The sequence below is a fragment of the Penaeus vannamei genome, chromosome 3, assembly GCF_042767895.1.
Source record: "Penaeus vannamei isolate JL-2024 chromosome 3, ASM4276789v1, whole genome shotgun sequence".
NCBI lineage: Eukaryota > Metazoa > Arthropoda > Malacostraca > Decapoda > Penaeidae > Penaeus > Penaeus vannamei.
In genome coordinates, this window is record NC_091551.1 from 3,384,825 (window position 1) to 3,402,807 (window position 17,983).

General features: G+C 37.5%; 2 protein-coding genes across 10 annotated transcripts in view; one reads left to right on the forward strand and one right to left on the reverse strand.

Annotated features, from left to right (window-relative positions):
* LOC113812952 (A-kinase anchor protein 9) overlaps positions 1–17,983 on the forward strand; it is a 56,735-nt gene that overhangs the window by 1,553 nt on the left and 37,199 nt on the right. For all 9 annotated transcript variants that reach the window (XM_070140094.1, XM_070140137.1, XM_070140111.1 and 6 more), the window contains exons 2-10: positions 3,458–3,559; positions 3,961–4,045; positions 4,383–4,504; positions 5,041–5,280; positions 5,498–5,791; positions 6,390–6,523; positions 6,763–9,304; positions 9,424–9,567; positions 9,879–9,983. In XM_070140094.1, coding sequence (XP_069996195.1) covers positions 3,458–3,559; positions 3,961–4,045; positions 4,383–4,504; positions 5,041–5,280; positions 5,498–5,791; positions 6,390–6,523; positions 6,763–9,304; positions 9,424–9,567; positions 9,879–9,983 — 3,768 coding nt within the window. The remainder of the gene's footprint in view (positions 1–3,457; positions 3,560–3,960; positions 4,046–4,382; positions 4,505–5,040; positions 5,281–5,497; positions 5,792–6,389; positions 6,524–6,762; positions 9,305–9,423; positions 9,568–9,878; positions 9,984–17,983) is intronic.
* On the reverse strand, positions 10,865–16,038 carry LOC113822647 (uncharacterized; the record flags this gene model as incomplete). Its single annotated transcript, XM_070140158.1, is given in 3 exon segments — positions 10,865–15,088; positions 15,351–15,594; positions 15,718–16,038. Coding segments are annotated over 3 exon segments (720 nt in total). The 3' UTR covers positions 10,865–14,929.

Below are 17,983 nucleotides of genomic sequence, written 5' to 3' on the forward strand. Positions count from 1 at the left end.
TGCTGTACTTCTACAATTATGTGCAGTTATTGCCATTAGTACCTTGCAAAAGGGGGGGGGGGAGACCAGGTACCAGTTACACTTGAGAATGCCATGTGAATGCCATAGAATGTGTCAAGATTGATGCAGAGATCTGAATTCTAAAATAAAGAAAAAAAATAATAGAATAGATAAATAAATAATAATAATAATAAAGCGGGGAAAAGTATCTTCAACTTCAAAGCCTGATATCTCAAAACTACACCTTTGTCAACATTCTTTGTTGTTTCTTTATAACTGCTTGGGCAAATCTAATGGGGCTTGGATCATTTGAAAGCTCAATAAATTTCCAATTTTATAGACAATTTGTTTTTCATTTCAGGGGATAAAAGTCCATTTCTTATATTTTATATTGATGTCAAGAACATTAAAAAAAACAAAAAGAAAAAACAAAATCGAATCATCTCTATTTTAGGTATTGCTATAGATTATATGTGGTAATTTTTCAACAAGTTCAGTCAATGGATAAGTGAGATTTATAATTTTTTAAATTTTCCAAAAAATCCAATCATGATTAACAAACTTTGTTCTCGGGTGCGAGGGCTCCCTCAACATGGTATAGATAAGAGTAGATGATATACTTGTTGGGTGAGAAAAATATGATTGATATTAACTAATTTTTATTTATGGCAAGACGTTAAAGTAATAAAGCTTAACCTTAGCTGTAAAGCTTAGCCAGTTTGAATTGTAATGGAAAGGCTTGGATAAGTTATCTTGTATATAATGTATATATATTTTTTAAACATATTTTTATTTTTGCTATCATCATTGATGTTTATATCATTATCAGTAGTGTTAGTAGTAGGAGCATTACCGTCATCATCATCAGTAGTGGTAGTAGTAGTAGTAGTGTTATCATCATCATCATCAACATTGTCATTGTCATTGTCAGTGTCATCATCTTCGTTTTTGTCATCGTCATCGCCGTTGTCAATGTCATAGTAGTGTTATCATCATCATCATCAACATTGTCATTGTCATTGTCAGTGTCATCATCTTCGTTTTTGTCATCGTCATCGCCGTTGTCAATGTCATTGTCACTGTCACTGTTATTGTCGTTATCATAATCATAATTGCTGTTAATATTGTTTTCATTGTATTTGTTATCATATTGTCATACTTTGTTATTATTATTATTTTCATGAGTATTTTATTGTAATTTTCCTTATTGTAATTATTATCATTATCATTATTATTGTTACTATTATTTTTATTGTTATTCTTATTGCCAGTAGTAGTAGTAGTAGTAGTATCATTATTATTTTTTATTATTATTATTATTATATTTATCATTATTATCATCTTTATTATTATTGTTATTATTGTTATTATTATTATTATTATTATTGTTATTATTATTATCAATATTATTATCATGATTTTTACCATTATTATAATCTTTGTTATTATTATTATTATTATTATTATTATTATTATTATCATTATTATTGTTACTGATGTTCATATTATCATCATCATTGTTTATATTATTCTACTGTTATTATTATTACTATTACTAATACTATTGTTATGGCAATTGTGATGATGATGATGATGATGATGATCACCACCACCATCGTCAGCATCACCATTATTATCCTCGCCCTCACTGTGACCTTCAAAACATGACTGTATGAAGAGCTACAGGTTAAAGAGGGTAATGGCAATAGCTCACAAACTAGGGTACAAATAAGCCCAAATAAATTCAAAACACGAGAGATGTAATTGAGACATTTCAGTTAACATTCAACAAAATTAATCTCAATTGAAATATGTCAGTTGCATGTCCTATGTTGCAAATTAATTCATCTTGTTTATACTTTTATCTAAATTTTGTGTATTATGCCCATCGCTCATCCTTTGTAGATGATATGGTGGGTAAGGGTAAAGGAAACTTGATAGATATGAATATAAGACTTATTAGTGACTCATTTGTAGGTAAAAGGATGCAGAAAAAGATCCCGCCAGTTTTGACTACTCATTCCTGATGATACCACGAATGTGTTGAATAGGTTGATTTGTGAAAGATGTGGCAATGTCACAGTTGTAGCAAATATGATGTGAGAAGTTATGGTGATGATTGTGGTGGTGGTAGTGATGATGATGATGATGATGACAACAACAATTAAGATGACATTGAAATTTTATCATGAAATATTTAGTGTTGACTTTGGAGATTAATGATGATGGTTCCTGATGATTATGATTAGATTTTATCATTAGCTAGGGTATTTATTGGTAAGTTGTAGTGTCAGTCATTTATTACATTAGACAGCTACGTTTTATATGATTCTATTTTTGAGGAAATATCTTCCCTATAAAGCTCTTCTATGAGAGCGGATCACTGGAGGGTTGGTTGACATACTTTTAGAACACTGATAACATATTACCTGTATTACCTGTTATCAGTAAGGTCTTGTATATTCTATCTTTCTACTGAACGAAATCTGTTTACAGGTGCTTTTTAGAAGTTTGTTTTTTTTTGTTTTTTTCCATCATTTCTTATCATTATGTAGGAATAATTTATTCCATTTGTTAATAGATAACAAGCTTAGAGAAAAAAGATTCCTGATAAGATAACCACAATATCCCAGTTGTATAATAAAGTTTAAGAAAAATGAGGAGTGTCCATGTATGATTTTCTCAGACCAGTATTTTATTCTTTGTTGCCACAAGTTATTATTCATAGCAGTAGATCCCAACCATATCACACTTGACACCCTGTTTCTCCACTCTGCGTCACATCCATGATCCCATGACACCAGCTGTTTTGATTCTCATATTTCTAACTGTATATTTGTAGGCCAAGAGTAAGAACATTATTCAACAGTTTATTTACCTCACTGTAATATAGTTTTCCCTGAAGTCATGGCTGTATAGTATATTCTTATTATTAACACTACTGAAAACCTAGCAAATTGGTCTACAGCAGTTTTTCTCCACAGCTTTGCAACTCTCCTGCAAACCCTCTATGACCCTCATGAGAAAAATGTGCTTTAAGGCGCTGTCGCACTAGAACTTTTTTTGTCAATTTTTTGTCAATTTTATTTAACATAAATACAAATATTCTCGAATATAGCTCTTGATTTGACTTTGCTTGGCTGAAAAAGTTGACGGAAAGGTTTTCAGACGGAAACGATCATTATTGTCTGACTGAGAAATTGATAATTAGCTAAAAAATGGGGGGAAATCAGAAAATTATAAAAAAATAATAATAATAATAAAAAAAAAATAAAATAAAATAAAAAATAAAAAATGCCGGAAAAAGTGCTAGTGTGATAGCACCTTAGGTTGATAGTCTAATCTTTACTAGAAAATTGATAAGTGTATTTTGATTTGTGTCTTCTATTCTGAATTGAATTGATTAGTGTATTTTAATTCACATCTTTTATACTGAATTAAATGACTTTTCTTCCAGACTACGCAACAGACAAAGAATAAGCTAGATGGAGAAGACAGGAAGGAAAGTCCCAAGAGAAGAAAACTTTCTAATGAAGAGCTTCTAAATAGAGAAGAGAAGGTATTTATATATTCTAAAAAATCTTTTCTTGAACTAAATCTCTTTAAGAGAGTCTCTAGATCTCTATACTGATATGCATTGTTTGTATTTCTCTCTCTCTCTCTCTCTCTCTCTCTCTCTCTCTCTCTCTCTCTCTCTCTCTCTCTCTCTCTCTCTCTCTCTCTGTCTCTCTCTCTCTCTCTCTCTCTCTCTCTCTCTCTCTCTCTCTCTCTCTCTCTCTCTCTCTCTCTCTCTCTCTCTCTCTCTCTCTCTCTCTCTCTCTCTCTCTCTCTCTTTTCTTTTCTTTTTTTTAAGTCTATTCTTGGTGATGTCAGATGTTTATATAGATTTATTCCTTTCCATGTTAGGACTAGAACTAATGAGTCGTGAGCTAATCATTGTTTTTGTTTTTTTCCCCCCAGATGGATGGAAAAGTCGGAGGAAGGGGAACTTCCCAGACTCTAGGGGACCAGGCGTTTATTATCCAGCTACAGGAGGAAGTTCAGAGTAAGCTGTCGAGGGAGTTGTTGATTAATTACTTACATTTTTCAAAAGAGTCCCTGAGATGTGCTCTTTAATATTCATTTTTCTGCTCTCTTTGTATGATTTAAGAGAGCTGTGTTCAAGAGCTTTGTAAGCTAAATGCTCTGCTGGAAAGTATTTTCACTGCTGCGTTGAAATGTGATCGTAGATTCATATTGATCAGTAGTTTAATGAGGATATTCGAGAGGAATTGCCACAAGGTCATGATGTTTAAAATTTGATGTATATATATATATTTTTTTTTTCATTTATTTGTTTATTTGTTTACTTGATCATTTATTGATTTATTCACTCTGCACAGCAAAAGATCTTGCAATTGAAGCTCTTCAGTTTGAAAACCAGAAGCTTAAGCAACAACAGCAGGCTTCACCGCAAAATGTATCTCCTGTCGAGAAGAAGGTCTTGGATCAGTACAAATTGAAGGTTTGCATTTTACAGTCTTTTTCGTATCTGGAGTAGAGATTTTTTACTGTGGTTTCTCCATATGGCAGGTTGATACAGGAAGGTGTCAATAGCATATAGGTTTTAGCATGTGAGATGTTTTATGAATTTTGTGTGTGTGTGTGTGTGTGTGTGTGTGTGTGTGTGTGTGTGTGTGTGTGTGTGTGTGTGTGTGTGTGTGTGCGTGTGTTTGTGTGCGTGTGCATGCATGTGTTTATATCCAGCCATAGAGATAAGTGCATCTACATCAGTATCTATGTATCTCTATCTATCTATAGATTGATAGAGACAAATTTACAGATAGATAGCAATGGACATTCTGTTGTTTGATATTTATTTTTTTTATTATTTTATTTTTTTCTTCTTTTCTTTTCTTTCTCTCAGCCATTTTTCCTTCCTTTCATTCTTTCTTTCTTTCTCTCTTCCTTTTTTCTTTCTTTCTGTCTTTCTTTCTTTCTTAGCTTGTAATTGAGATGCATTAAAACCTCTTCCTGTCAACATTTTTTTTTTCCATATAGATAATGGAATACCAGTCAGCACTCAATCAGCGTGACCAGGTGATAGGCACGCTACAAACAAGACTGGCAGAATTGGTGCAACAGCGCGATGAGGCCTTGACAGATGCAGCGCAGCAGACGGAGAATTTTGGAAGGGAGGTGGAAACACTAAAGTTACAGCTTCAAGAGGCAACAGATGCCTTGTCCAAGAAGTGGGCGACAGGGGTAAATCCTCGGGAACATCTGGTGCTAAAGAATAAGGTGAGGAGAGAGTGCTCAGTGTGTTCTCTAGGTCTGAGGTGAACTTACACCCATGAGGAAAAAGGAAATGTCAGTAACCTACTTCTAGGTATTAAGATATGTGTTTACTGTTTGTCAGCATCCATAAGATGTGTACTTACAAGTGCTTTGAAAACAGCAAAGTTACATGAGAGATGTCTGGATACCTAATAATTTATATGAAATGTTACCTTTACAGTTAATAGCCGTCCAACAGACTATAGATCAGGATCGCCAGTTTTTAGAGGAAATAAGTAGGCAGCTGACGGAGAAAGAGGAGCGGTGTAGTTTAGTCGAACACAAATACAAGCAGTGTTTACAAAAGTGCAAGCAATTGCAAGTTGAAAATGAAGACTTGAAAAATAAGAACAAGATTGGTGAAGCAAATCTTGCACTTATAGAAGAGGAAAAGAAGAAAGCGGAAGAAAAATTTACCGAAGCAAGAGAGAGAATTGCATCACTCTCTAAGGAACAAAAACAAACAGTTTCAGAAGTTAGTATTTAGTTTGATCATTTAAACATATTATTATAGAAAAAGTATTCTCAAGTTAAGAAGTGATGATTGAGAAAAGGACTTTAGATCAGGGGTGGGCAAACTTTTTGACTTGGGTAAAATTGCACTTTGAAATTTGACAGACCGGCCAAGCCAGCTCCAGAGGATACATATATAGCTTATATTTCCAGTTTATCTTATTTTTTATTCCTATTCTCAGACATAGATAAAAGTAAAAACTAGACTGAAATAATCTTCCACATAATTGCTTTGGCTAAATGTCATATGATATGATTTGATTTAGACAATTCTGAAGAATAATTTGGAAGAATTAAAAGGACCAACAGCCCAGATGTAGCCCCTGGGTTATAGTTTGCCCACCACTGCATTAGATATTTAATATACATATATTATAATCAGTAATGAATTAGTAGACATAACTAGTATGAGAGATAAAGATATTTGTTTTGCAACAAGAATTAGCTTTTACAATGAATTCAAATCAGGATTATAAATTATTTAAGCTTATCTTCTTATATTGAATTGTTTTTTATCTGTATGAGTGCTTCTTCCCATTAATATCTTATATTTTCTTTAGATTCAAAATCTTATGGGGAAGCTGCAGGATGTAACTGTTGAATTACAGGCATCTAAAGAAGAGCAGCAAACACAGCTGGCTGCTGCTGATGAACGGCTTGGTGGTGAAATAACACTGATAAAGCAGAAGATCAGGTATTGTCTGTTATGGGGTACATTTTTCCTCCTTATGTTCATGGTAGAAGATGTTAATAGTTGTAAGTTTAATAATGTGTAGAGAGAAAATAGTAGACACTAAGCAAAAGGGTTTCAAGACTTTTTTTTTTTTTTTTAGAGAGAGAGAGAGAGAGAAAAATTTTAGACATCATAATGTGTACATACTCAAAGTTAAATGTGTGCCAAAAAATAACTTATCTTTTCCATTTTTTATTCAGTGAACAACATTCAGAGGAGATTACAAGGCTCAAAGAAGCACATGAAAAAGAACTGACAAAAGTAAATGAACAAATCAGTTCTTTGGAAAAGCTGCAACAAGAAGACCATGCAAAACTTTTGGAAAATTTAGAAGCTGAGAGGAATAAGGTCCAGATACTAGAGTCTACTTTGCGAGACATGACGAAGAAAAATGAAGACAAGCTTAAGGAATTAGAGCAGGAACAAGAGAAGAGACAAGAAGTGGAAGAGCAACTGAAAATAGAATTAGGGAAAGGCAGGGATCTTTTAGCTAAGAGTGAAATGCTAGATAAGGAGTTAGAGAACAAAAATAAGGTACTGGCAGAGAATGAACGTTTCAAAAATGAGTTGAAAATGCAGCTTCAGAATACAGAGAAGCAGTGTGATACTGTCGTGAAGAACTTAGAGGAATACCGTGGACGGAGCGAGAACCTGAAGCAGAAATATGAAGAACTTGTGTTGGAGAAGAAAAACTGGATTCAGGAAAGGGCTTCGTTAAATGCGGAACTGCAGTATGTGGAGAGACTGAATGCAGAAGTTAGTAAGCTTGAAAATGAAGTGAGAATGAAAGTGGAAATGGAAAAGGAATTACTTGTATGCCAAAACATTAAAGTTGATCTCCAAAAAAAATGCTCAGAGCTGGAGTCTTACGAAAAGATAAATGCAGACCTCCAGAATGATATTGAGAAAAAGAACATCGAGTTGTCAAGGTTGAAACAAGAGTGTGATCAAATGAGTGCCATTTCTAAAGAACTTGCACAGAGGAAAGCTGAAAAAGAAGATTTGAATACTCAGATGCAGGACATTCAGCAAAAGTATGATTCAGCAAAAGAGAAGCTGAGTGAACTTGAAGGAGATCACAAGAACCTGCAGTTAAAATATAAGGAACTTCAAGGAGAGAAAGAGAACTGGCTCAAAGAAAAGGAATCATTAAATAAAGAAATTGAATATATTGAAAAACTTAATGTTGAAGTGAATAAGCTTCAAGAAGAGGTAAAAGTCAAAGTCGAATTGGAAAAAGAAGTGACCACCCTCAGAGACACTCTTAAGGATCTCCAGAACAGGGTGACTGACTTGCAGCATTGTGAAGAGAGAAATCTGGAGCTCCAAACTGATCTGGAGAAGAAGGAACGTGAACTCGGGGAGATTAAAGACAAATACTCATCTTTGCAGGAGGAGTACAAGTTACTTGAGCAGGTTGACTGGTTGAGCGATGAGGAACTGCTCGAGGAAATGAGTGTGAATATATCTATGAAGAAGAAGGTAAAGCAACTGGTAAATAAACTAAAAGAAACAGATCAGAATCTACATTCCATGGAAATAGCCATGAAAGATGCTAGTCTTGAAAAGGAGGCTCTTGTGTCAGAGGTAGAGCAGCTGAGAAAAACTTGTGACAGTATGGAGAGACACAAGAATGAAACGGAAGCAGAACTTGAAAAGATGATGGACCAGTATAAGATGATGGAGGCAGAACTAGTAGACACAAGACTCGCACTTGACAGGGAAGTGCAACTGGCAACTCATCAGAGGATAACCAGTGATGTTGGGGCAAGTGTTTCAGCATCCCTAGAGGACCGTGCTGCACAGACCACTTCAGTTACAAGTGGAACTTATCCAGTGTCAGGTGACAATCACAGTGAGCAAGGAGATACAGATACAGCGATCATCTCTCACGAGGAGCAGCAATTTGGGTTGGAGGGCAAAAAGGAAAGTAATGGTGCCTCTTGGAAAGAAAAGTACTTTAGTCTTGAGAAGAGCAAGAAGGAATGTGAGAACGAGATTGAAAAGCTGAAGGTTAAGAGTCATGATCAATATTTTGCCATTCAGTCTCTAGAGAACATAAAGTCCAACTTAAGCCGGAGAATCGAGGAAATGGAAATGGAGAAGAAAACATGGAGGGAAAACCAAAGACAGTTCCAGGAGTTGCAAGCGGAAAAGATGCAGTGTCAAGTTTTAATAAATGAAATGAAGTTTGTGATTGCGGGCGCTGAAGACAAATTAAAACAGGCTGAGGAAAATATGAATCAGCTTCAAATGAATGTACAAAATCTAGTCAAATTGCATGGCTCAGAAAATCCAGAGTTCAGCCAAAAAATCATGAATTGCCTCGGGTTAATGACTGCAGAATCACCAACAAAATCTTTGAAGGCGTGTGTCAAGTTCAAATATGAAGTTAAGATTGAGGAGCTTCACATCATACAGGAAGACTACAGGAAGGGCTTGTCAAATCTGCAGGATGTATTGCATCGTGCAGATATACTGCATAAAGAAAAACTAGACAGCCTCCTAGAAAATGCTGTCCTTAAAAGTGAAATCCAGAAGTTGAAAACATCACCTGAAATGAAGGAGAAAGAGAAGGAGGAGGAACACAAGCTTAGAGTATTGCCTGAATGTGGGAGCACAGAGACTGCAGATTTAATCCTGAAGCATGAAAATGAGAGGCTGAAGATAGCACTGAACCAGCAACAAGTACGAAGTAGATTAGAGAAGCTTAAATATCAGTCACCTAGGCTTCAGGCACAGGTAAAGTTCATCTTTGGCATTGAAACAGTAAAACAACTATGAACCGTTGATAGCCAGTGGCTGTATAATGTTTGTTTTAAACAAGTGCCTAGTGATATTCTTTTTTTATTTATTTACAGGAAGGACAAGGTTCAGCAAGAAAAGAGAGAGAACTCTTTAAAACATATGTAGGTAATCGTTTCAAGCAGATTCTGCAGGACTGGGAGGACAAGGCTAAATGTGAGCCATCCTTGGCTAATTTCATCTCTACAGAATCCTACAGAGTAAGTATGCATGTTGTTTTATTTATTTGTTCTCAATGTTGTAGAAGGTATGTAGGGAAGTTGTGACTTTCTGTTTAGATAAGAGTGTGAATAAAGAAGTTGAAATAAATGTTGGGAAGTGAATGGAGGGATGTATTGATCATTGATATGGAATGGAGAAATAAATAGTTATGGTTATACATTCATGTATAGTTAGCCATTATATGAATAAACGCCCATATATTTCATCCAGTGTTTTATATATCAGTACTCTGATGAGCAGTTTTCATTGCAATGCCAAACATTAATCCTATGATGCACTTCTGTTGCAGGTTCACAATATTTTACAGAATTTAGATGAAGTTGGGGATGAGTCTCCAACCAGCCATGTGTATATGGAAACTGCCATTCAGTTCATAAGAGATGCAGTAGTCAAGGTAAATAAATATTATGCTCACAATGGTTTCTTCTTGTCACTGTCCAGCAGACAAGGAATGATAAAGTTTGAATATATGATATGCTGGGTAAGTATATTATCATTTTAGATTTTTTTTTTTTTTTTTTTTTTTTTCTTTTTTCTTTTTCTTTCTCTTTTTCTTTTCATCATAGTACCAGTATATACATCTGTCTTGCTTAGTTTTAAGGTCAGTTTTACATATTATATGGGAAACAATGATTTTTTCTTTCTTTTTTTCATACTTTGTACTTTTTACTTTTTACCATAACCATTCATGAAGGAAATCTCCCATTTTGTTGAAAAGTAATTTATTTCGGCAGGCTTTTCTTTGGTTCTATATTTGTGATGTATAGCTTTTGTGAAAGGGTTTTAATAATTTTTCTCTTTTTGTGTGGAAGGTGAATTTACATTAAAATAATTTATTGAGTTTTCCAGATCTTGTTTATGGTGTAAGAGTCTGCCATTTGACATTGTCATATCATTTTAAGATTTGACAAAAAACTTTTTACATAAAGATGTTAGGATGGAAAGCTATTGCATGTGTGTATGGATCTCACCAGTAGTAAGAGGAGAGAGAGAGAAAGCGAGAGAGGGAGGGAGGAGTGAGAGAGGGAGGGAGGGAGGAAGAGAATGAGTGAATTGGTAAATGTGTATGTGCGTTGTGTTTGGGGGGTCCATGCATGCAGATGTAGGTGTCTTTGCATGTGTATTTGTGCTCATATGAGCATAAGTGAGAGTTTGTGTGTGCATGTGTGTGCCTATGTATGTATGTATGTACTTACAAATATTATCATTTGGTCACATCCATATACCTTAGAGGTCTTTCTTGCCAAGGAGTGAGAAGGGTAATGAAACTTCATATTTTATTCACATCCTTTAGTATTAAATATCCTTGCTGTAGGGTTGTCTAGCAATTTCTTTGCATTTTCAAAACTATGTTCCTCAGTAATATGTTACAATATTTGCCTATGATTGTGATTAGGTTCATACAAATGAAAATATGGAATTGGTATAATTTTTTTCGTCTCACATGATTGTTAAATTTATTGTGCCAAAATTCCTTAGCAGGTTAGATTATTTAGTTTAAGTAATATTAATATGCAATACATCCAACTGACTTGCACACTAAGTGAACATGACACAATCTACTTTGTGCGTTTTTACAATATATCAATCCATATACTAATCTATACTGCACAAGTAGTTATATACATATGTAGACTGGGTGTGGGTGTGTAAGTGTAAGTGTGAGAGTGAGTATCTGCACATGTGCATGTTTGTGTATGTGTCTCTGAACATTTAAGAAAATAATTGTGCTTTTTTAAACCAAAACAGGAATATACAAACTGCGCCACTTGATATCACTCGTGTAAAATAGTGAAACAAACCCTTATCTTGTTCATTTATATCTCTGTTAGATATTTGTTTGTTTCCATATTATTACTGTTATTATTGTTATTATTATTATTATTATTATTATTATTATTATTATTATTATTATTATGTTTGTTATTGCTAGTGTTATTTTATTTTTATTATTATTATTAATATTGATATTTTTATTATTGTTATTATAACTATTACTTTTATTATTTTTACCATATTTTATATTATGTTTAAAACTGTGTTTATTTTTCTTTCTGTATGTGATTGATTTGAGTGATGTGTTATTTTTTCATTAAGATAAAAGCATTTTGAGGTCAGGGAATTGGATTATTTACAAACAAAGATTAGCTTGTTCTGTTTGATTAAGGAAGGTCACGCAGATTTACACACAGATGCACTCTCACACACACGCACTCACACACATGCACGCACGCACGCACGCACTCACACACACACACACACACACACACACACACACACACACACACACACACACACACACACACACACACACACACACACACACACACACACACACACACACACACACACTCAGATATCCGTCCATAAGCACATGACTCCATTGTTATTTATTATAGTTGGTATCTTATTTTGGGGGGAACAGTGATATAAAGTGGCTATTCCTGTACAAAGACAAAGAAAAAATGATTTGACATTTTCTACAGACATAAGTATTACATGTTATTAGGCTACAATAGATTTATAACACTCAGATAAATAAAAGTATTTCAAAGTTTTGGCATGTTTATACAGTATGGGGTACATTTAAAAAAATAAATGGTTCAGTATATAAATAGTGAGTACAGTAATAGGAAAATGCCTCTACTCATACTGAAAAATCTTGAAATTAATGACTTTTGATAGTCAGGGTCATTATTATCATTATTGTTATTATTTTTAAAGGTGAATTTTCCCTGAATAACAGTAACTATGATTTTCAGCAACAGTGTCATACAAGCTGTCATCTTTTCACACTGATGAAGTGGATAAGGTGTTGCCTTGGCATTGGCTGAAGGTTATTTACCCATACAATTTATTTAAATTAATTAATGAATTCGTTTTTTCTTTCTTTTACTTTGTCTAAATTGTTACTGCGCTTGTTTATACAGACGAATCTAGAGTAGCATGAACTAAGAATAAAGAAATCTTTGGTTAAAGCTGGTTCAAGTTTATAGGAGGAAAGCAGTCCTTTTTTATTTATTATTATTTTTTTCATTTCATCTCGTACAGGAAATGGAAGAAGTGACATTACAAAGCATTTGATTGATATAGCAACACATTGGGATGGACCATCTTTTAACAATACATACATTTGTGCTGTACAAGAATATAGAGTGACCAACGTTATATTGTATTACTACACATATTATTTATTTATTTATATATATATATGGTATTATATATTTTTATGAAATAGTATGTACCACTAGGGAGGAGGCAAAGTCTGGGCAATTTTTGATGTTTTGTGATATGATGAAAGGAATGCCGCTTGTATCGACAGTAAATGTAAAAAGCCAGGATTTTAAAACGTTTATGGTAGTTACCTTTGGCTCCTTGTATCCTTAATGAAACTATCCGTTGATTGTTACACATAAATTAAAATCCCAGTGATGAAACAGAAAGGACACATCCACACCATAACATATGTTTGCAGATATTGTTTATATATATATATATATATATATATATTTTTTTACCTAGATTACCAAGAATGAATAACCTTCTCGGTACAGTATTCACCTTTATTCCAAGCAGAACTTTGATCTACCACGGCAAGATCGATCTCTCTTCTAAATGTATAGAAGAAATAAGTGCAGTGGAATGTCAGGAAGATCTGATGTTATTTGTATAATTTTATAATTCTGTTAAATTATACTGCAGTCTTGTTTTCTTTCTGTCTAACTTAATGCAGAATGGTGGAGAAAATGGTGTAATGTAAAGGGGATATATTCTTTAAAGTTTTGTTATGATTTTTTAATTTTTAATTTTTTTTCCAAGGGGAAGGTTATTGCTTTATGAAACCATTTTGTGTTTCACCACTTGCATGCATTTCAAATTCTCCGGAGTTGCATTGCAATGGTTCCTAAATATGGAGACATTAAGAGTATGGATGATGCCACTATGTACCGATAACAGTAAGCCACAAATATTCTGTAAGTCTGTACCTTGACGTGGAATTTGCGAGGTGCTACCTCTTGTCAGAACTTTCAGACAATATAGCAAAGGGAGGGTGAGACCAAGTAGCACAGAGGGATTCAAAAGATCCATACTTATTTTTCGTCAGCAGTTTTTACGGGGAATTCTTGAGAGTTGTGCTTATCAGTAGGAACATTCTTCATTTAAGCTTTTTTTTTTATTTTATTTTTTACTATATGCTATGGGTAATGCCTATCAGTATATTGGAAAGTTATTGCAATATGAAGAGCTAATGAGTTATAATCGTACATTACACATAAAGCTGTTCCTCAGGCAGGCTACATTTAAATGGTACAAGTAAAGCTATTTTCTAAGGAGTCTTTGAGTTGGCATTAACCTTGACGACATTAAATTATGGAGAATTCTTTTGTTTCAGTCCTTTGGCATTCTTATATTCTTCTATAAGTTTTGCAGACAGACTTATGGAAGTTTTCACAACGAGAAGTGTCTTTATTCTAACATTTCTGGTAATTCTCTAATACTTGTAAAAAAGTGAAAATATCTGGAAAGTTTAGTGAGTATAAGGATTACAATGAAATGATAGATAATTACAATAGCATTCTCATCCAAATGAATCATGTGTTGCATGAAAATCGAAGCAAAGCTTTGAAGTTGTTGGTGCAATGTTGGTTTAAATAATTGCAGTTTTCTGAAAATATGATTTGTTTCACTCTTGCATTAGATTTTTTAAATTTCTATTGATGTCACACCCTCAGTGCAGTTATTTGAAACTAGCATTTACTTGAAGGTAGCATGCTAGATAGTAACGTATTTGAATATAAAGTTGTTCTTGTTTGTCTCAACATCCATCAACGTTTCCATTTGAGTGAAATCAGATTCATGATTCATTCGGGTCGCATGTTATGGGGAGTGTTTTTAAATTAAAACCGATACATTTGAGCAAAAAATCTGACTTGGAAGAGAGCTTGTAACTGAAATGTTTTATTGCATTGTACACTAGAGAGAAGATACCGTTTATACCAAGAGCACCAGTAGGAGTTTGGAGGAAAGCTGATTGAAGTTGGGTGAGGAAGCGAGGAAACTATTATATTTTTGTCTTGTGTGTGTGGAGCGTTTCCTGTGTCTTGGGGATCTAGCTAAGCACAGACAAGATGACCTGAACTCGTAACCTTCTAGTTACAGAAGTTGTTTAGGTACTGTATTTTGGAGGGCTCTGGGGCCCTATCCGGACTGACCGGACTAACCGTGAGACGTATGAAAGTTCCTTCAAAAAGCGTTACTACAGCGTTCTTTGTGCGCTTCGAAGCTTTATGGAGATCATGGGTGACAAGTAGAGCGCGAGTGCGAGGGTCGGCCGCCACTTTAGCTGTTGTCGGACACGAGATGGTCGGTGTCGTTGGTCACGTAGACGTTGGTCTCCGTGTCGTGTGGCTCCTGCTGGCGAGGCACGAGGCGCTGCTTGCGTCGCTCGCACCACCAGCAGCAGAAGCGGGACAGGAGGAACAGCGTCACGGAGGAGACCTGGAATCATTTGGGGAGAGAAGAAAATCAACTATTTTTCTTTTTGGAATTAGGGGGAATAGGGTTTTCGTTGGGGTAGTTGCTCGTTATTTGTTGGGTGAAAGCAGGAACAGTCGCGCACCAAAATGGGTTGGCAATGAAGCTTTGAACCTCACCAACTTTCATCAAGAATCGCATTATTCGGGCGTTCGAGTCTAAAGAGATAAGAGAAAAAAAGAAGAGACGACTACGAAACCTGTTTGGGTCGTGGCCGCAGCCGTACCTGGTCATCAGTGAAGACGTAGAGCAGCGGGTTGGTGACTGCGGCTGCGACGAGCAACAGGGAGGACCAGGGCAGTGCGGACGCTTCCTCGTGGTAGTGCTGCGGGGTGGCCTGGCACTGGGAGGACACGGCGCACGACGAGGCCACCACCACGTGAGCCAGCATCGGGACGAGGGAGGCCACGCTCACGCACCACCCCCCCACGCGGACGCTGCCGATGCTGCTGCTGCTGTTGGCTCCTTGGCTGCAAAGATGGGGCGCGGTCAGGGCTGGGCCAACAGCGGCGTCGTAAGGGATATGGGCAAGGGCGTAGCGTGTTTGCAAAGGAAGACCTGGACGGCACACGGCAAGGGCTTGTGTCACTTACGCGCAGTTGGAGATGGGCGCTTCCTCGGGGTCGTTGCAGGCGTTGGCGGGGGCGGGGCCCCTGCGCACCGTCATGGCCTTCAGCTGCGTGGCGCGGGTGGACGCCCACATGAGCAGGGCCGAGGCGATGTGGCCGCCCACCAGGAATGTGAGGAAGGCGGTGAACGACAGCGGCCAGAGGGTGGAGAGATGGCAGCTCTCGTCGTGGGCCTCCCAGGAGTTCCAGCCGATGTAGGGCAGCACCGACACGATCACGGCCACCCACCACACGGCGCCCACGGCCACGCTCCAGCCCACCACGTTGGTGCCGGCCGTCATGAACCTGCGGGCGGGCGGAGTGTGTGGGCGGGCGGCCACGAATGGGGTGGGTGGGGTGATGGGCGTGGGAGGAGTAGGGGGTGAATGGAATATACTGTGTGTGTTTTCAAGTGTGTGTGTGTTTGTGTTCAAGTGTGTGTGTGTGTGTGTTTGTGTTCAAGTGTGTGTGTGTGTGTTTGTGTTCAAGTGTGTGTGTGTGTGTGTGTTTGTGTTCAAGTGTGTGTGTGTTTCTGTTCAAGTGTGTGTGTGTTTCTGTTCAAGTGTGTGTGTGTTTCTGTTCAAGTGTGTGTGTGTTTGTGTTCCAGTGTGCGTGTGCGTGTGTGTGTGTTCAAGTGTGTGTGTGTGTGTGTGTTTGTGTTCAAGTGTGCGTGTGTGTGTGTGTTTGTGTTCAAGTGTGCGTGTGTGTGTGTGTGTTTGTGTTCAAGTGTGTGTGTGTGTGTTTGTGTTCAAGTGTGTGTGTGTGTTTGTGTTCAAGTGTGTGTGTGTGTGTGTTTGTGTTCAAGTGTGCGTGTGTGTGTGTGTGTGTGTTTGTGTTCAAGTGTGTGTGTGTGTGTGCACGCGCGCTCGTGCGTCGCGTGTAATTGTCAGCATGTGGTGCTGTTTGTGTGTTTGTATACGTGTTTGTGTGTTCAGGTGAAGCGCGGTGAGAGAACCTACCATGAGGTGAGTCTGGATCAATAGCCACTAGCTGAGGCAAGGGTCCCCTCCCTCCCTCCCTCCCACCCTCTGCCCTTCACCCTTCTCCCTCCTCCCTCCTCCCTCCCCTTCCCTTTCCTTCCCTCCCTCTTGCTTCTTCCCCACCGATGCTACAGTCCCTCCCTTCCCTCCCCATTCTTATCACCTCCCTCCTCGCTTTCCCCTCCTCCCCCCACCCTTCCGTTCCCCTTCCCCTTTCTTTCCCCTTCCCCCTCTTCCCATCACTTCCCTACTCTTTCCACTTTCACCCTCCCCCCATTCACTTCTCCTCCCCCCCCCCCCACCTCTTCTTCTTTCTTCCACTTCCCTTCAATTCTTACCCCTCTCTCCCCTCCCTCTCCCCCTTTTCCTACGAGTGATATTTAGCTGCGGTCCGTAGATACGACCTCGTCTACGATCACGTGCTTTGCTCTCTCGTTTTGTGATCGGCACAAGCTCTCCGGTCTTTGGAAATCTTGCGAGGACGAGTGGTCTGTCTGTTGGGTTCTGTCTTTCTCTCTGCCGTGGTTGTCTGTTTTGTCTTTCGGTCTGTCGTGGTTGTCTGTTGGGTTCTGTCTTTCTGTTTGCCGTGGTTGTCTGTTGTATCTTTCGGTCTGTTGGGGTTGTCTGTTGGGTTCTGTCTTTCTGCCCTTGTTGTCTGTTGTTTCTGTCTTTCTGTCTGCCGTGTTTCTGCTGTATCTGTCTTTGTTTGCCGTGGTTGTCTGTTGTTTCTGTCTTTCTGTTTGCCGTGGTTGTCTGTTGTGTCTTTCTGTCTGCCGTGGTTGTCTGTTGTGTATGTCTTTCTGACTGTCTGCCGTATCTGTGTGCCATGTCAGTCTCGTTAATTTCTGTCTTTGTCTTCTGTATATCGTGTTTGTCTAGTCCCAGTGTCATGCATTGTCTGTATGTCTGTCTACGGTTGCCTTAAAGGGTGTACGTATTTATAACTGCCATTCCTGATTCGTCTTCTTTACTTACTTACTCTCTCTCTCTCTCTCTCTCTCTCTCTCTCTCTCTCTCTCTCTCTCTCTCTCTCTCTCTCTCTCTCTCTCTCTCTCGAATGCTTTTTTATCGTCTTTCGTTGCAATCTGGACCGTTATTAGTGTCGGTTGAGTAATGAGTCCGCTGTTTTTTTCTATCATTCCTGCCATGACGGTTACTTTAGATACACCCAGGACTCTGTTAATGATGTTCAGCGATGTTTGTTACGAGGGAGGGAGAGAGAGAGAAATGGAGGGAGAGAGAGAGAGAGAGAGAGAGAGAGAAGAGAGAAA